General features: G+C 45.6%; 1 protein-coding gene across 2 annotated transcripts; it reads left to right on the top strand.

The window, feature by feature from the left end:
• Nucleotides 1-2,597: 2,597 nt before the first annotated feature.
• snx6 (sorting nexin 6) lies at nucleotides 2,598-10,549 on the top strand. 2 transcript variants are annotated; one of them, XM_010755467.3, is made up of 14 exons: nucleotides 2,598-2,711; nucleotides 2,892-2,942; nucleotides 3,457-3,561; nucleotides 5,812-5,922; nucleotides 6,009-6,130; nucleotides 6,213-6,336; nucleotides 6,951-7,046; nucleotides 7,129-7,234; nucleotides 7,345-7,420; nucleotides 7,545-7,584; nucleotides 7,747-7,833; nucleotides 7,999-8,158; nucleotides 8,630-8,715; nucleotides 9,060-10,549. In XM_010755467.3, the coding sequence occupies exons 1-14, from the start codon at nucleotides 2,706-2,708 to the stop codon at nucleotides 9,111-9,113; spliced, it is 1,224 nt and encodes a 407-aa protein (XP_010753769.1). In that variant the 5' UTR covers nucleotides 2,598-2,705; the 3' UTR covers nucleotides 9,114-10,549. The 2 variants fall into 2 exon arrangements, with proteins under 2 accessions (XP_010753769.1, XP_010753770.1); XM_010755468.3 differs by having other exon boundaries at nucleotides 2,631-2,711; nucleotides 2,895-2,942.
• Nucleotides 10,550-12,201: the final 1,652 nt, after the last annotated feature.

Here is a 12,201-nt window from a genome sequence, read left to right as displayed (position 1 = left end):
ATGAGGCTGGAAATGCCGTGGGATCCGGGCAGCGCACACACAGGTGTGGACAGGTGTGGACAGGTGTGGCGCTGCTGCTGACATTTTACGCCCGCTTTTACTGACAAGAATACTGAACACAGGGAGACAATCAGGGGCTTGTTAGAAACTCTGCAGCTCTAATTTCACCAGCAGAAAATAAAGAAAACCAAAAACATGATATTTGAATGCCACATGCCCGAATGTGCGTTGGCACACTGGCACGGTGCGCGATGGGTGGCTTCTGGGTAAGTAGAGAGTTTATTCGTTTAACCCATCGCGCACCGTGCCAGTCTCCAGCCTGTTCCCAACCATGCTGTTAGTCATAATGAATGAGTCGTGCATTGAACCAGGCCACCTTGCCACGATGTTAGTTAGCTTCATTTGCGCATCACATATGATTTGAACATTGATGGAATGAAAATGTTTCCTACTAACATAAACAAATTCATCCTGTGATTTTATAGCAATGTGTGTGCAGTCAATAGCTCCGATTACATCAGGGAAACCGGCTCGCTGCAAACTGCGCTTTAATGTCGGCCTGTTGAACAGCACTGTACGGGAATCTGATGTACCAGGAAGACATTCGGATGGTTCTGTCCCACACAGCTGGCATGGCTCGGCTATTATATCCACCTATATAATTGCAAACACGTGTGTGTGTTAATTGTTCATAAGTGTGTCTCTGATGTGCACATCACTCTGATGACTACTTGTTTCCACATTATTAACAGTTTCCCAGCTTCATCTCTAAGGAACAACAGCTGTAGAAATGTGCGTACGGCAGCTATGAAGTTGGCGTGGGGCACGCACATTTCTACGATCATTTCACGTTTGATACCTTTGAACGTGAGCGTGGAAAAGGACGTACGCCACTTTTTTGTGCGTACGCGACCTTTGTACATGAGGCCCCTGGTTAGCACACGTCCACTCAGCTCGCCGCCGTACCGGAAGTCTCGAGTGGATTTATTTAAGCAACATATTCATCCTCCTGCAGCCAGGTTTCAGTGAGACAGAACAAATCAATATCATAGTCAGATATTAATTCATTAACTAAGACAGATTTAGATGACAAAGACCTGATATTCAGGAGTCCACATTTAATTCTCTTATTTTGGACTGTTGGAGATGTTGATTTAATTTTTATTAAGTTTTTATGATGAACTCCTCTAGTTTATCTTTAAATAATGTAGGTGGACGGGGACAGACACAGTCTCTATACTAAAGGACTGGGTGGACGGGGGACAGACACAGTCTCTATACTAAAGGACTGGGTGGACGGGGACAGACACAGTCTCTATACTAAAGGACTGGGTGGGCAGCTGCTCTAATGGAGGCGCAGAGAAGCGTGTAAGACTGCAGCTCTGCTTCCTGGTCTCAGCTCTGGGTTGTCGACATGGTTTTGGTCAGCTAATAAACTTGGCCATGTTTCTAGATATGAGAGCTGCTCCATCCAAAGTGGGATGGATGCTCTCTCTCCTAATCAGACCAGGTTTTCCCCAGAAAGGTGTCCAATTATCTATGAAGCCCACATCGTTTGCTGGACACCACCTCGACAGCCAGCGGTGGAATGGACACACCGAGGAAACATTAATTTTAGTGACCTCCGATTGGCGTAACCGGGTGTCATTACCGCCGACGTGAATAACAATCTTACTGTATTTACGCTTATCCTTAGCCAGCAGTTTCAAAAAAGATTCGATGTCGCCCGCTCTGGCCCCCGGGATGCATTTAACTATGGCCCCCGGTGTCGCTAACTTCACGTTTCGGACTATGGAGCTGCCAATGACCAGAGTTGGCCTCTCAGCGGGTGTGTCGCTGAGTGGGGAAAATCTGTTTGAAACGTGGAGCGGTTGGTGGTGTACCGTGGGCTTCAGTTTGGGGCTATGCCTCCTTCGGGCATTCCCTGACAGGAACTGCCAGGGAATGGCTAGCTGAAGCTATTTTCCATTAACACACTTATTAACATACATTCATGTCTCATAAAGTTCTTATTATCTCATTAACTTACATAGATTGAAAATATATTCATATAAAACTTATTTTGTTATTTCTATAGAATTTGTGATTGTTTACATGATTAGATTGAGAAAGGACACAGAGGACTCCATTACCCAGGATTCCTGAGGTGAGTCAGAGTTCCTCCTGCTTGTCACTGAGCGGAACTGCAGCCACATTTTATTAAAACACATTTAGCAATAATATTAAATATTAATTGTATTAATCATCTTTATTGATCAACATGTAACATCTGTTTCATTAACCTTATTATCTTTGACACACAAAACCGTTAGACCAGCCAACACTGACCCAGGACTGAACAAGAACTGACCCAGGACTGACCCAGAACTGAACAAAAACTGACCCAGGATTGAATCAGGACTGACCCAGGACCTAACATTCATCTTTTTATATTTATGAATAAAATGTCACATTGAGTCCAACAGACACTTTTTATTTTCATCCTGATGGTTAGACGGTCAGTTCAGAAGATCTCAGTGAGACCTGGTCCAGTAGAGTTCAGTAGAGTCCAGTAGAGTTCAGTAGAGTTCAGTAGAAATACGCAGAAACGTTGATTCATTAATTAATGTTATCATTGTTGTTATTTTAATTAATGTGTCTCAGCTGATTCCTCGGCGCTGCCTGCACGTCGTGACGTCACTTCCTGCCTCCACCCGTTCGCAGCCATGATGGTGGGTTGGTGTCTTTCTCTCTCAGCTTCTTGTTTCCTCTCGCAGCGGCTCGTTGGCGGGACCCGCCGGGTCGGGGCTGCCCCGCCGGGTCGGTGCTGCCCCGGCGGGTCCCGGAGCTCCGCGGGCCTGTGGTTGTGTCAGTGTGTCGGTAAGCTAACGGCTCTGTCTCTGTCTCCGCAGCAGGAAGGGCTGGACGACGGACCCGACTTCCTCTCCGAGGAGGACCGGGGAGTGAGTGCTACCTGTTACCTGTCTGTCTGTCTGTCTGTCTACCTGTCTGTCTGCTAAAGCAGCTGTTAGCATTAGCTCCGTGTTAGCTCCGTGTTAGCTCCCGGTAGCTCCCGGTAGCTCCCGGTAGCTCCCGGTAGCTCGGTGCTAACAGCTGACTGCAGGCCGTTAGCATCAGCTGCTAAGTGGCTAAGCTAGCAGCTAACGCTTTAGATCATTAAGGTGATCAGCTGATGTGTCACATGACGTCACACACACACACACACTCTCTCTGAACCCATCCTGTCTGGACCTCCAGCTCAGGTTCTACCCTGACACGTCACCATGACAACACGCCGTGATTCACAGATTATATCATCAGTAGTCACTTCCTGTTTCCTGTGATGTCATTGCTTAAAGCAGGACATGCACAGGTGAGCTGTTGATCACCCTCGACCCGTGACCCTTGACCTGCAGGTGATGTTAATGTGTTGACTCAGTGATGTGGTGCATGATGGGATATGTGGTCTTCCTGCAGCCGCGGGCCGTGAACGTGGACTTGCAGACGGACGCCACGCTTCAGGTCGACATCTCCGACGCTCTGAGCGAGCGAGACAAGGTGAAGTTCACCGTCCACACCAAGGTGAGTTTACACACAGGTATGACCACAAGAACACCTGTATGTCAACGTCTGTCTGTCTGTCTGACATAACGTCTGTCTGTCTGTCTGACATAACGTCTGTCTGTCTGTCTGTCTGACATAACGTCTGTCTGTCTGACAGTCCAGTCTAACAGTGAACACAGTAACAGAACCTCTGAACCAGCAGTGTGTACAAAGTAAGGAGAAATGTGAGGTGACTGTAGATTGTAGATTATGACCTAGCTGTTGTTGTGCAGTGTGATGGCATGTGGCAGGACAGATTTCCTGTATCTGTCCCTTGGACAGCGGAGCTGTAGCAGCCTGTAGCAGCTGTCTGTTCACTGTGTGGTGGAGAGGGTGCTGCTCATTGTCCATGATGGATAACAGTTTATTCAGCGTCCTCCTCTCCACCACAGTCTCGAGACTCCAGTCTCAGTCCAAGAACAGTGAACACAGCATGGGGCCCAGTCTCCTGGTTTTTATCAACTCCTGCCTTAGATCAGGAACTGTCCCAGCTGCCTTTAAACATGCTGTGGTCAGGCCTCTTCTTAAAAAGCCTAACCTTGACCCCTCAGTTTTATCTCATTTTAGACCTGTCTCTAATCTGCCTTTTCTTTCTAAGGTTTTAGAAAAAGTTGTTTTTATTCAATTACAGTCCTTTCTTGAGGATAACTCTGTTCTTGAGAAGTTCCAATCTGGTTTTAGATCTCGTCACAGCACCGAGTCCGCACTGTTAAAGGTGCACAATGACATCGCTCTGTCCGTGGATGCCAAGTGCCCTGCTGTACTAGTGCTTCTTGACCTCACAGCAGCCTTTGACACGGTGGACTACGCAGTCCTCCTGTCACGTCTAAGTAATTATGTTGGCATCCATGGTACTGTATTAAAGTGGTTTACATCATACTTATCCGGTAGAACCTTCTCTGTTATGGTTGGTGACCTGTCCTCTTCCATTGCCCCTCTCTCCTGTGGAGTTCCACAAGGATCCATTCTTGGCCCTATACTATTTTCATTGTACATGTTACCACTTGGGTCAATTATAGCCAGGCACAACCTTTCTTTTCACTGTTATGCAGACGACTTACAAATCTATCTGCCAGTGAAGCCAAACAGTAATGGTCAATGTTCTTTGTTTGCTTGTATTGCCGATATTAAGCAGTGGTTGGCCCAAAACTTTCTTCATTTAAACAATTACAAAACTGAGTGTATTGTGTTTGGGGATACTGTGACGGCTGGCCTTGGCACCCTGTCCTCTAAGCTGAATTCAACCATCAGAAACCTGGGAGTGACCTTTGACAGTCACCTCAGGTTTGACAAACATATCAACAACGTTGTCAGGACGAGTTTCTTTCAGTTGCGTCTCCTGGCCAAAGTTAAAATGTTTTTAAGCCGTCACGACCTTGAGAAAGCCATCCATGCCTTAATAAGCTCAAGGTTAGACTATTGCACTTTATGTTGGCGTCTCCCAGTCTTCTCTCAGTCGACTTCAACTTGTGCAAAACGCTGCTGCCCGTCTTATAACTAACACCAGCAAACATGCGCATATCACTCCTGTTCTTAACTGCCTTCATTGGCTTCCTGTCCTTTTTATAGAATTGATTTTAAACTTTTAATATTTGTTTTTAAAGCTCTTAACGGCCTCGCCCCTTCGTATTAATCTGAGCTTTTAACTGTCCACAATCCTGGTAGAACTCTGAGGTCTAAAGATCAACTTTTGCTGGAAGTGCCCAGGTCAAAATACAAACACTGGGGTGACCGAGCCTTTTCCGTTGCCGCCCCCAGGCTCTGGAATCAGCTCCCCGTCGAGATGCGTCTTGTTTCTGACCTGGGCCTTTTTAAATCCAGGCTAAAAACTTATTTAGGAAGCTTTTAACACCCAGTAGTATGATGACACTTTTATCTTATCTTATTCGATTTTGTTGTATTTTATTGTTTGTATTGTTTTTATTTTGTTTGTTTTTACTTATTGTTCTCTTTATTTATTATCTGCTGTAAAGCACTTTAGTACACTGAAAGGACTGTTGTAAAGGGCTGTATAAATAAAGTACATTTACATTTTATAGCAGCCTACTGAGGTGGTTTTCTTGCCGGGTTTGGCTCCTGACATCTCTGGGCTGAGTCAGTTCAGTTAGCGGTAGTGTAACGTTACTCCCTGTCCTAGAGGCTGTGCTCCAACCCGGTCCGGTCCGGCTGCTGAGCCTGGTTCTCGTTTATAAATTTTATAAACATGTAACATACTTCTTGTTTCCACAGAGCACGCTCCCTAACTTTAAGCAGAACGAGTTCTCGGTGGTCCGACAGCACGAAGAGTTCATCTGGCTGCATGACTCGTTTGTGGAGAACGAAGACTACGCAGGATACATCGTGAGAACCACACACACACACACACACACACACACACACACACACACACACACACACACACACACTCATGTTGTTGTTGTGTGTAGATCCCTCCCGCTCCGCCCAGGCCAGACTTCGATGCGTCCAGAGAGAAGCTGCAGAAGCTCGGAGAGGGAGAGGGCTCCATGACCAAGGAGGAGTTCACCAAGATGAAGCAGGAGCTTGAGGCGTGAGTCACTAACGAGCCAACCAATTAACTAACAAGCTGACAGTCAGTTGTTGGTCACTCACTGCTGTGTGTCTCCATGCAGAGAGTACCTTGCCATCTTCAAGAAGACCGTCGCCATGCACGAGGTCTTTCTGTGTCGTGTGGCCGCTCATCCTGTCCTCAGGAAGGACCTCAACTTTCACGTCTTCCTGGAGTACAACCAGGACGTGAGTCACCTGACGCTTCTCACACCTTCAGTCCTTATGTTGGTTAATTGGTTGAATAGAAAGAATAGAATAAAAACTAGAATAGAATAACCACACACACAAAGGGCTGTTTGGTTGGTTGGTCTGGTTGGCTGGTCGGTTGACTGGTTGGTTGGTTATTGGTCTGACCTTATGGTTTCAGGCAGCTCTGATGACTGGTTGTTCTCTGTAATCAGGAGGCTTCACTCTGCTCCTGTTTCCCGAGTTGAGTGTCCGTTGACTTTAGAGCTGGATGATCAGGAAACATGTGCTCTGAATACATGTATGCCAACATACAACATACACAACATTGACACATGCAGACAGAGGTCAGTTTATAGAGAACATGATTTAACATTTGTTAGCTGACGGGAAGAAAGAAACGTGTAATCTGATTACAGGAAGTTAAAGGGTCGTCTGCTGTGACACGGCATGATTTATTTTAAGAGTCCTGATGAAACAAACAGTTTAGACAATTGAAGAAGATCTAAGGTGGAGCCCTGAAGTTCTCCAAAGAAGAAATGATCGGGTCATACAGAGGAAAGAAATAGGTTGTTGTTGTGGTAGAGTGACCTTTTACCTCTCTTGTCTGACAGCTGAGCGTTCGAGGAAAGAACAAGAAGGAGAAGCTGGAGGACTTCTTCAAGAATGTGGTGAAGTCAGCCGACGGTGTCCTGGTGGCCGGAGTCAAGGTGACACACAGTAGAACAAGCAGAGAGTTGTGCTTCATGTCCGTCTTCTTCTGTCAGGTTTCATTCATGTTTCTATTCTCAGGACGTCGATGATTTCTTCGAGCACGAAAAGACATTTCTGTTAGAATACCACAACCGGGTCAAAGATGCCTCGGCCAAATCCGACAGAATGATTCGCTCGCACAAAAGTAAGAGTCACCTTCACCTGATAACCAGGCAGAGAGCCTCCTATGGATGACATTGTACAGTGGCATCATGGTAGATATAGTTTGTCATTAAAGTGTGTATTTGTGTTCAGACGCTGCAGATGACATCAACAGAATCGCCTCGTCTCTCTACACGTTAGGAACACAGGACTCAACGGACCTCTGCAAGTACGTACACACAGGTTTACACCACCAACGGCGTGATGGTGTCACATCACAGCACTTCGGCTCGGAGTCAGCACACTGACATCATTTCCTCTGGTTGATCTGTTTCCTGTTTCGTCTGTTTTAGGTTCTTCCTGAAAGTGTCGGAGCTGTTTGAGAAAACGAGGGTACGTTTGTTGTCAGATGACCTGTGTCTTAAAGTATGTCAACATGGCTGTCCACACAGTGCTTCTGTGACGGTTTAAAGGGAGACTGTAAGACCTGTTGATCATGTTTGATTCTTCACCTGAATAACTTGTTAATGGTTTCCGTCTGTTGTGTTTTCACAGAAGATTGAAGCTCGAGTTGCAGCAGACGAAGACCTGAAGCTGGCCGACCTGCTAAAATATTATCTGAGAGAGTCCCAGGCTGCAAAGGTCAGAGTGCGTACTGACGGTTAAAGCATCAGTTTGATGTTGAAAAAGGTTCAGTGCTTCTGTCTGGGACTATTTTTAGCTGTGGATGAATCCACATTTAGTGCTTTGATGTGTGTTAGTAATGTGTAATTCGATATTAAACTACGCTGATGTCACCACCTGCAGGACCTGCTGTACCGGAGGAGCCGGGCTCTGGTGGACTATGAGAACGCTAACAAGGCTCTGGATAAAGCTCGAGCCAAAAACAGAGACGTTCTGCAGGCTGAGACCAGCCAGCAGCTCTGCTGCCACAAGTTTGAGAAGATCTCAGAGTCTGCCAAGCAAGGTGAGTCCAATTTTTATTAGTTAGAACATCGACCACCATAAACACTCGATGGGAAAGGAAGTGAAACAGTCTGACACTCATTCCATCTAACTTCTGGTCCTCACCACATTCGCTCCTGGTCCTTGTTATGTTCTCTTGGTCCTCGTCATGTTCGCTCCTGGTCCTTGTCATGTTCGCTCCTGGTCCTCGTTACGTTCTCCTGGTCCTTCTCACATTTGCTCCTGGTCCTTGTTATGTTCTCCTGGTCCTTGTTATGTTCTCCTGGTCCTTGTTATGTTCTCTTGGTCCTCGTCATGTTCACTCCTGGTCCTTGTCATGTTTGTTCCTGGTTCTTGTTTACTACTTGTTACGTGATTGGCTGTTAGGAGTTAATATCTAATACAGAACCGTCTGTTGATCAGCGTCTTTGGTCGGGCAGATTGTTGACTCTCCATGCTGTACGACTAACAGTGGATTCCGTTCTGAACACAGAGCTCATCGACTTCAAGACAAGACGAGTGGCAGCTTTCAGAAAGAACCTGGTAGAGCTCGCCGAGCTGGAGCTCAAACACGCCAAGGTACGTTTCTACATTGAATATTAAAGGAAACTCTTTGAGAGTCAGAGGAGGTGTTTAACCTCGCTTAACATCAGAGGCAAAGTGAAATTGTTAACGTGGCATGGTGTGGTCTGAATTCTGCTGTCAGCTAAAGCAGCTGACTACAAGACAGACGTGTTAGGTTTATTAATCAGAAACTGAGAAGAAGTTTGAACTCCAGCTTGTCTTTAAATGAGGACAGTGTGTGTACATACAGAGGGTGTGTATGTGTCTATGATCACTTACCAACCTCAAACAAACAGCTGCTCACTCAGGTTACATACATGTTCTACCTGTGTGTCTGACCCTGCCCCTCTCGCCTGCAGGGGAACCTCCAGCTGCTGCAGAGCTGTATGGGTGTCCTCAAAGGCAATGCCTAACTCTGTGACTCCACCCACATCAAACTGGATACGCCCCTCCATCTTAGCCCCACCCACCTGACAGGTCACGCCCACTGCGGGGGCGGAGCCCGGCAGATGGACATACGACACTGAGAGAGAGAGTCTTCATCCCTAACCGGACCAGTCCTGCATCAGTACTAAATCACCCATGCTGCTTCTACTGGCCCCTTAGAACCAGCAGAACCAGTGAGGTCCATTTGGATCTGAGTGAGGTTCATATAAAGATGTTCTGGACAGTCCTCTGTTGATAACCTCTGGATCAGCAAACACAAGAACTTCAAAATAAAATTTAATCAGACCTGACCCGGTTCTGATCATCTGGATTAGTATTAGCACTGAGCTGATTAAACTGCGTTCAGATGAGTGTTAGCAAACACCAGGGCCAGTCCTCTCCAGTCCAAAAGGAGATTCTAATGCACCTTAACCAGTGTACCACATGATCCAGGTCTGATCCAGAACCAGAACCATATGAATGTCACTCAGGCGGACCTGGTCCCAGTCGGGACTCAAGTCTTTTTTGTTTTCTTTTTTTTTTTTTTTCCTTTTGGACCTGGTTCTGTTTGAAATCATCAAGGAAACAAAAAAAAGAGCGACTGAAGACTCAGAACCAGAACCAGACAACAGAGAGTCTTTACAGTCAGCTGGATCGGTCCGGTCCAGCTGCTGATGTCCATCTGTCCGTCTTGTTTTATTTTTGTTGCTCTTCAGCTGTTGTCGGCGTGTCACTCTGTCGTCTTCTTCTTCTGTTCTTTGTCCTCTTATTTTGTGTGTGTGTGTGTGTGTGTGTGTGTGGGGGGGGGGTGTTTTAATGTGTCGGTTACTTCCTGTTCTGCTGCTGTGTGACGGCGTTTTGAGTCCAGTTGTCGGTTCCGGTTCATAAAGTGTCACTAAATAAAAAAAAAAAAAAGCCTTGTACATGTTTGTATTAATGAACGCTAATCCTTCCTCCTCCTCCTCCGCCTCCTCTTCTTCTTCTTCTTCTTCTTCTTCTTCTTCTTCTTTCCTCCTACTCATCACTAACTGTATGGTGTTTTGTTTCCTGTCATCAGCTGATCGTGGAGCTTCAGTCTGTTGCTTTGAGGCGTTGCTCTGAGGCGTTGCTCTGAGGCGTTGCTCTGAGGCGTTGCTTTGAGGCGTTGCTTTGAGGCATTGCTTTGAGGCGTTGCTTTGAGGCATTGCTTTGAGGCGTTGCCATGTGTTGCTGTGTGACGGTGCTCCAGGGTGTCGCTGCATGGCTCCCTCTGATTGGTTGTTTCTGTACTGGAATGTTTTTTCACTCTTTTGTGACCAAAGTTTTTTTTCTGATTCACGATGAAGACGAGAAATAAACGATGATGAAGAACGTCACAACATTTTAGTTGTTTAAACTTCAGCAGGTCTGTAACGTCAATAAAACTTTACGGACACTTTCTTAACTCGTCTGGGAGCGTTTGATTGGATGAAGGGCTGTGTGGGCGGGGCAGAAAGCTGGGCTCTTCCGAGGCACCATTTTGTTTGGCAACATGGTCAAATTAGTGTCTTTACGGTTCAGAACGGATCAGATGTGGTTCTAACTCCTCATGGTTATCTTTATTATATTTAGCTGTTCTGGTTCTGGGCACATTGATCATAGAGGTTCACCTGAAGTCTGCTCAGCCTCACGGTGGGTCGACGTGGAGATTAAACCTGTAAAATAATCCGTCACAACATCGAGCAGAGGTGCTCAGTGTATCAGAACCAGAACCAGAACGAGAACAGATCTGAAGGTGTCAGAGTCAGACTATAATAATAATAAGCAGGTGACAACTGATGCGGACTTCTTCTGTGGTGTGACGTGCACAGGAAATTACTTCAAATCTGTTGCGTCACAGTTAACAAGATAAATATCTAGTAAATATCTAGTACATCTATAAATGTTAAAATAATGTTTGACCAACGTTGATGAAACGTTATTCCTGTACTGGAAGTCCAGAATCAGACGTACTTTTATTTTGACATCGAGTCTGTGCTTTTATTGTTAAAAATCTGGATAAGGGATTAGCTTATGGTCATGATGGTTATGACATCATAAATGTAAATAAAATGTTTTTTTTAGATGAAGTTTTTTTGTGTTAACATAAAATGTTTGTTATTGTTTAATTTTATTTTATTGTGAAGGATGTAACGTTCTCCTGGTCTTTGAAAAATGTAAGACAGTGTGAGCAGGTTCCCAGTCATGTCAAAATATCAAAGAGAACATCTGATCATTTAAGTATGCAGAGGAGCTGTGTGCAATATTACTGGCAATAGAATGGGTGGAGGACAGGCTGGTGGACAGCTGGAGGACGGGCTGGAGGACAGGCTGGAGGACAGGCTGGAGGACAGGGTGGAGGACAGGTGGACAGCTGAAAGACAGGGTGGACAGCTGGAGGACAGGGTGGACAGGAAGACAGTCATATGTAGTGATTCAAGTTCATCACTCTAAGCATTAAAAAGTGAAATATGAAACACTGTTAAAAACATCCAGATGAACAGCAGGGAGGGAAATAACGTTCATGTGGGAACCAGCTCACTTAACAAGGGAACGGTGAAGAAAGAGGAGGTGGTAAAGAAAGAGGAGGTGTTAAAGAAAGAGGTGGTGGTAAAGAAAGAGGAGGTGGTGTTAAAGAAAAAGGGGGTGGTAAAGAAAGAGGAGGTGGTGTTAAAGAAAGAGGAGGTGTTAAAGAAAGAGGAGGTGTTGGTAAAGAAAGAGGAGGTGGTGTTAAAGAGGAGGTGTTAAAGAAAGAGGAAGTGGTGTTAAAGAAAAAGGGGGTGTTAAAGAAAGAGGAGGTGGTGTTAAAGAAAGAGGAGGTGTTGGTAAAGAAAGAGGAGGTGTTGGTAAAGAAAGAGGAGGTGGTAAAGAAAGAGGAGGTGTTGTTAAAGAAAGAGGAGGTGGTAAAGAAAGAGGAGGAGGTGTTAAAGAAAAAGGGGGTGTTAAAGAAAGAGGAGGTGTTGGTAAAGAAAGAGGAGGTGGTAAAGAAAGAGGAGGTGTTGGTAAAGAAAGAGGAGGTGGTGTTAAAGAAAGAGGAGGTGGTAAAGAAAGAGGAGGTGGTGTTAAAGAAAAAGGGGG

This window comes from Larimichthys crocea, chromosome XXIV (assembly GCF_000972845.2).
Source record: "Larimichthys crocea isolate SSNF chromosome XXIV, L_crocea_2.0, whole genome shotgun sequence".
Lineage (NCBI taxonomy): Eukaryota > Metazoa > Chordata > Actinopteri > Sciaenidae > Larimichthys > Larimichthys crocea.
The sequence above is the reverse complement of the archived record's forward strand: the minus strand, read 5'-3'. Positions and strand labels throughout refer to the sequence as shown.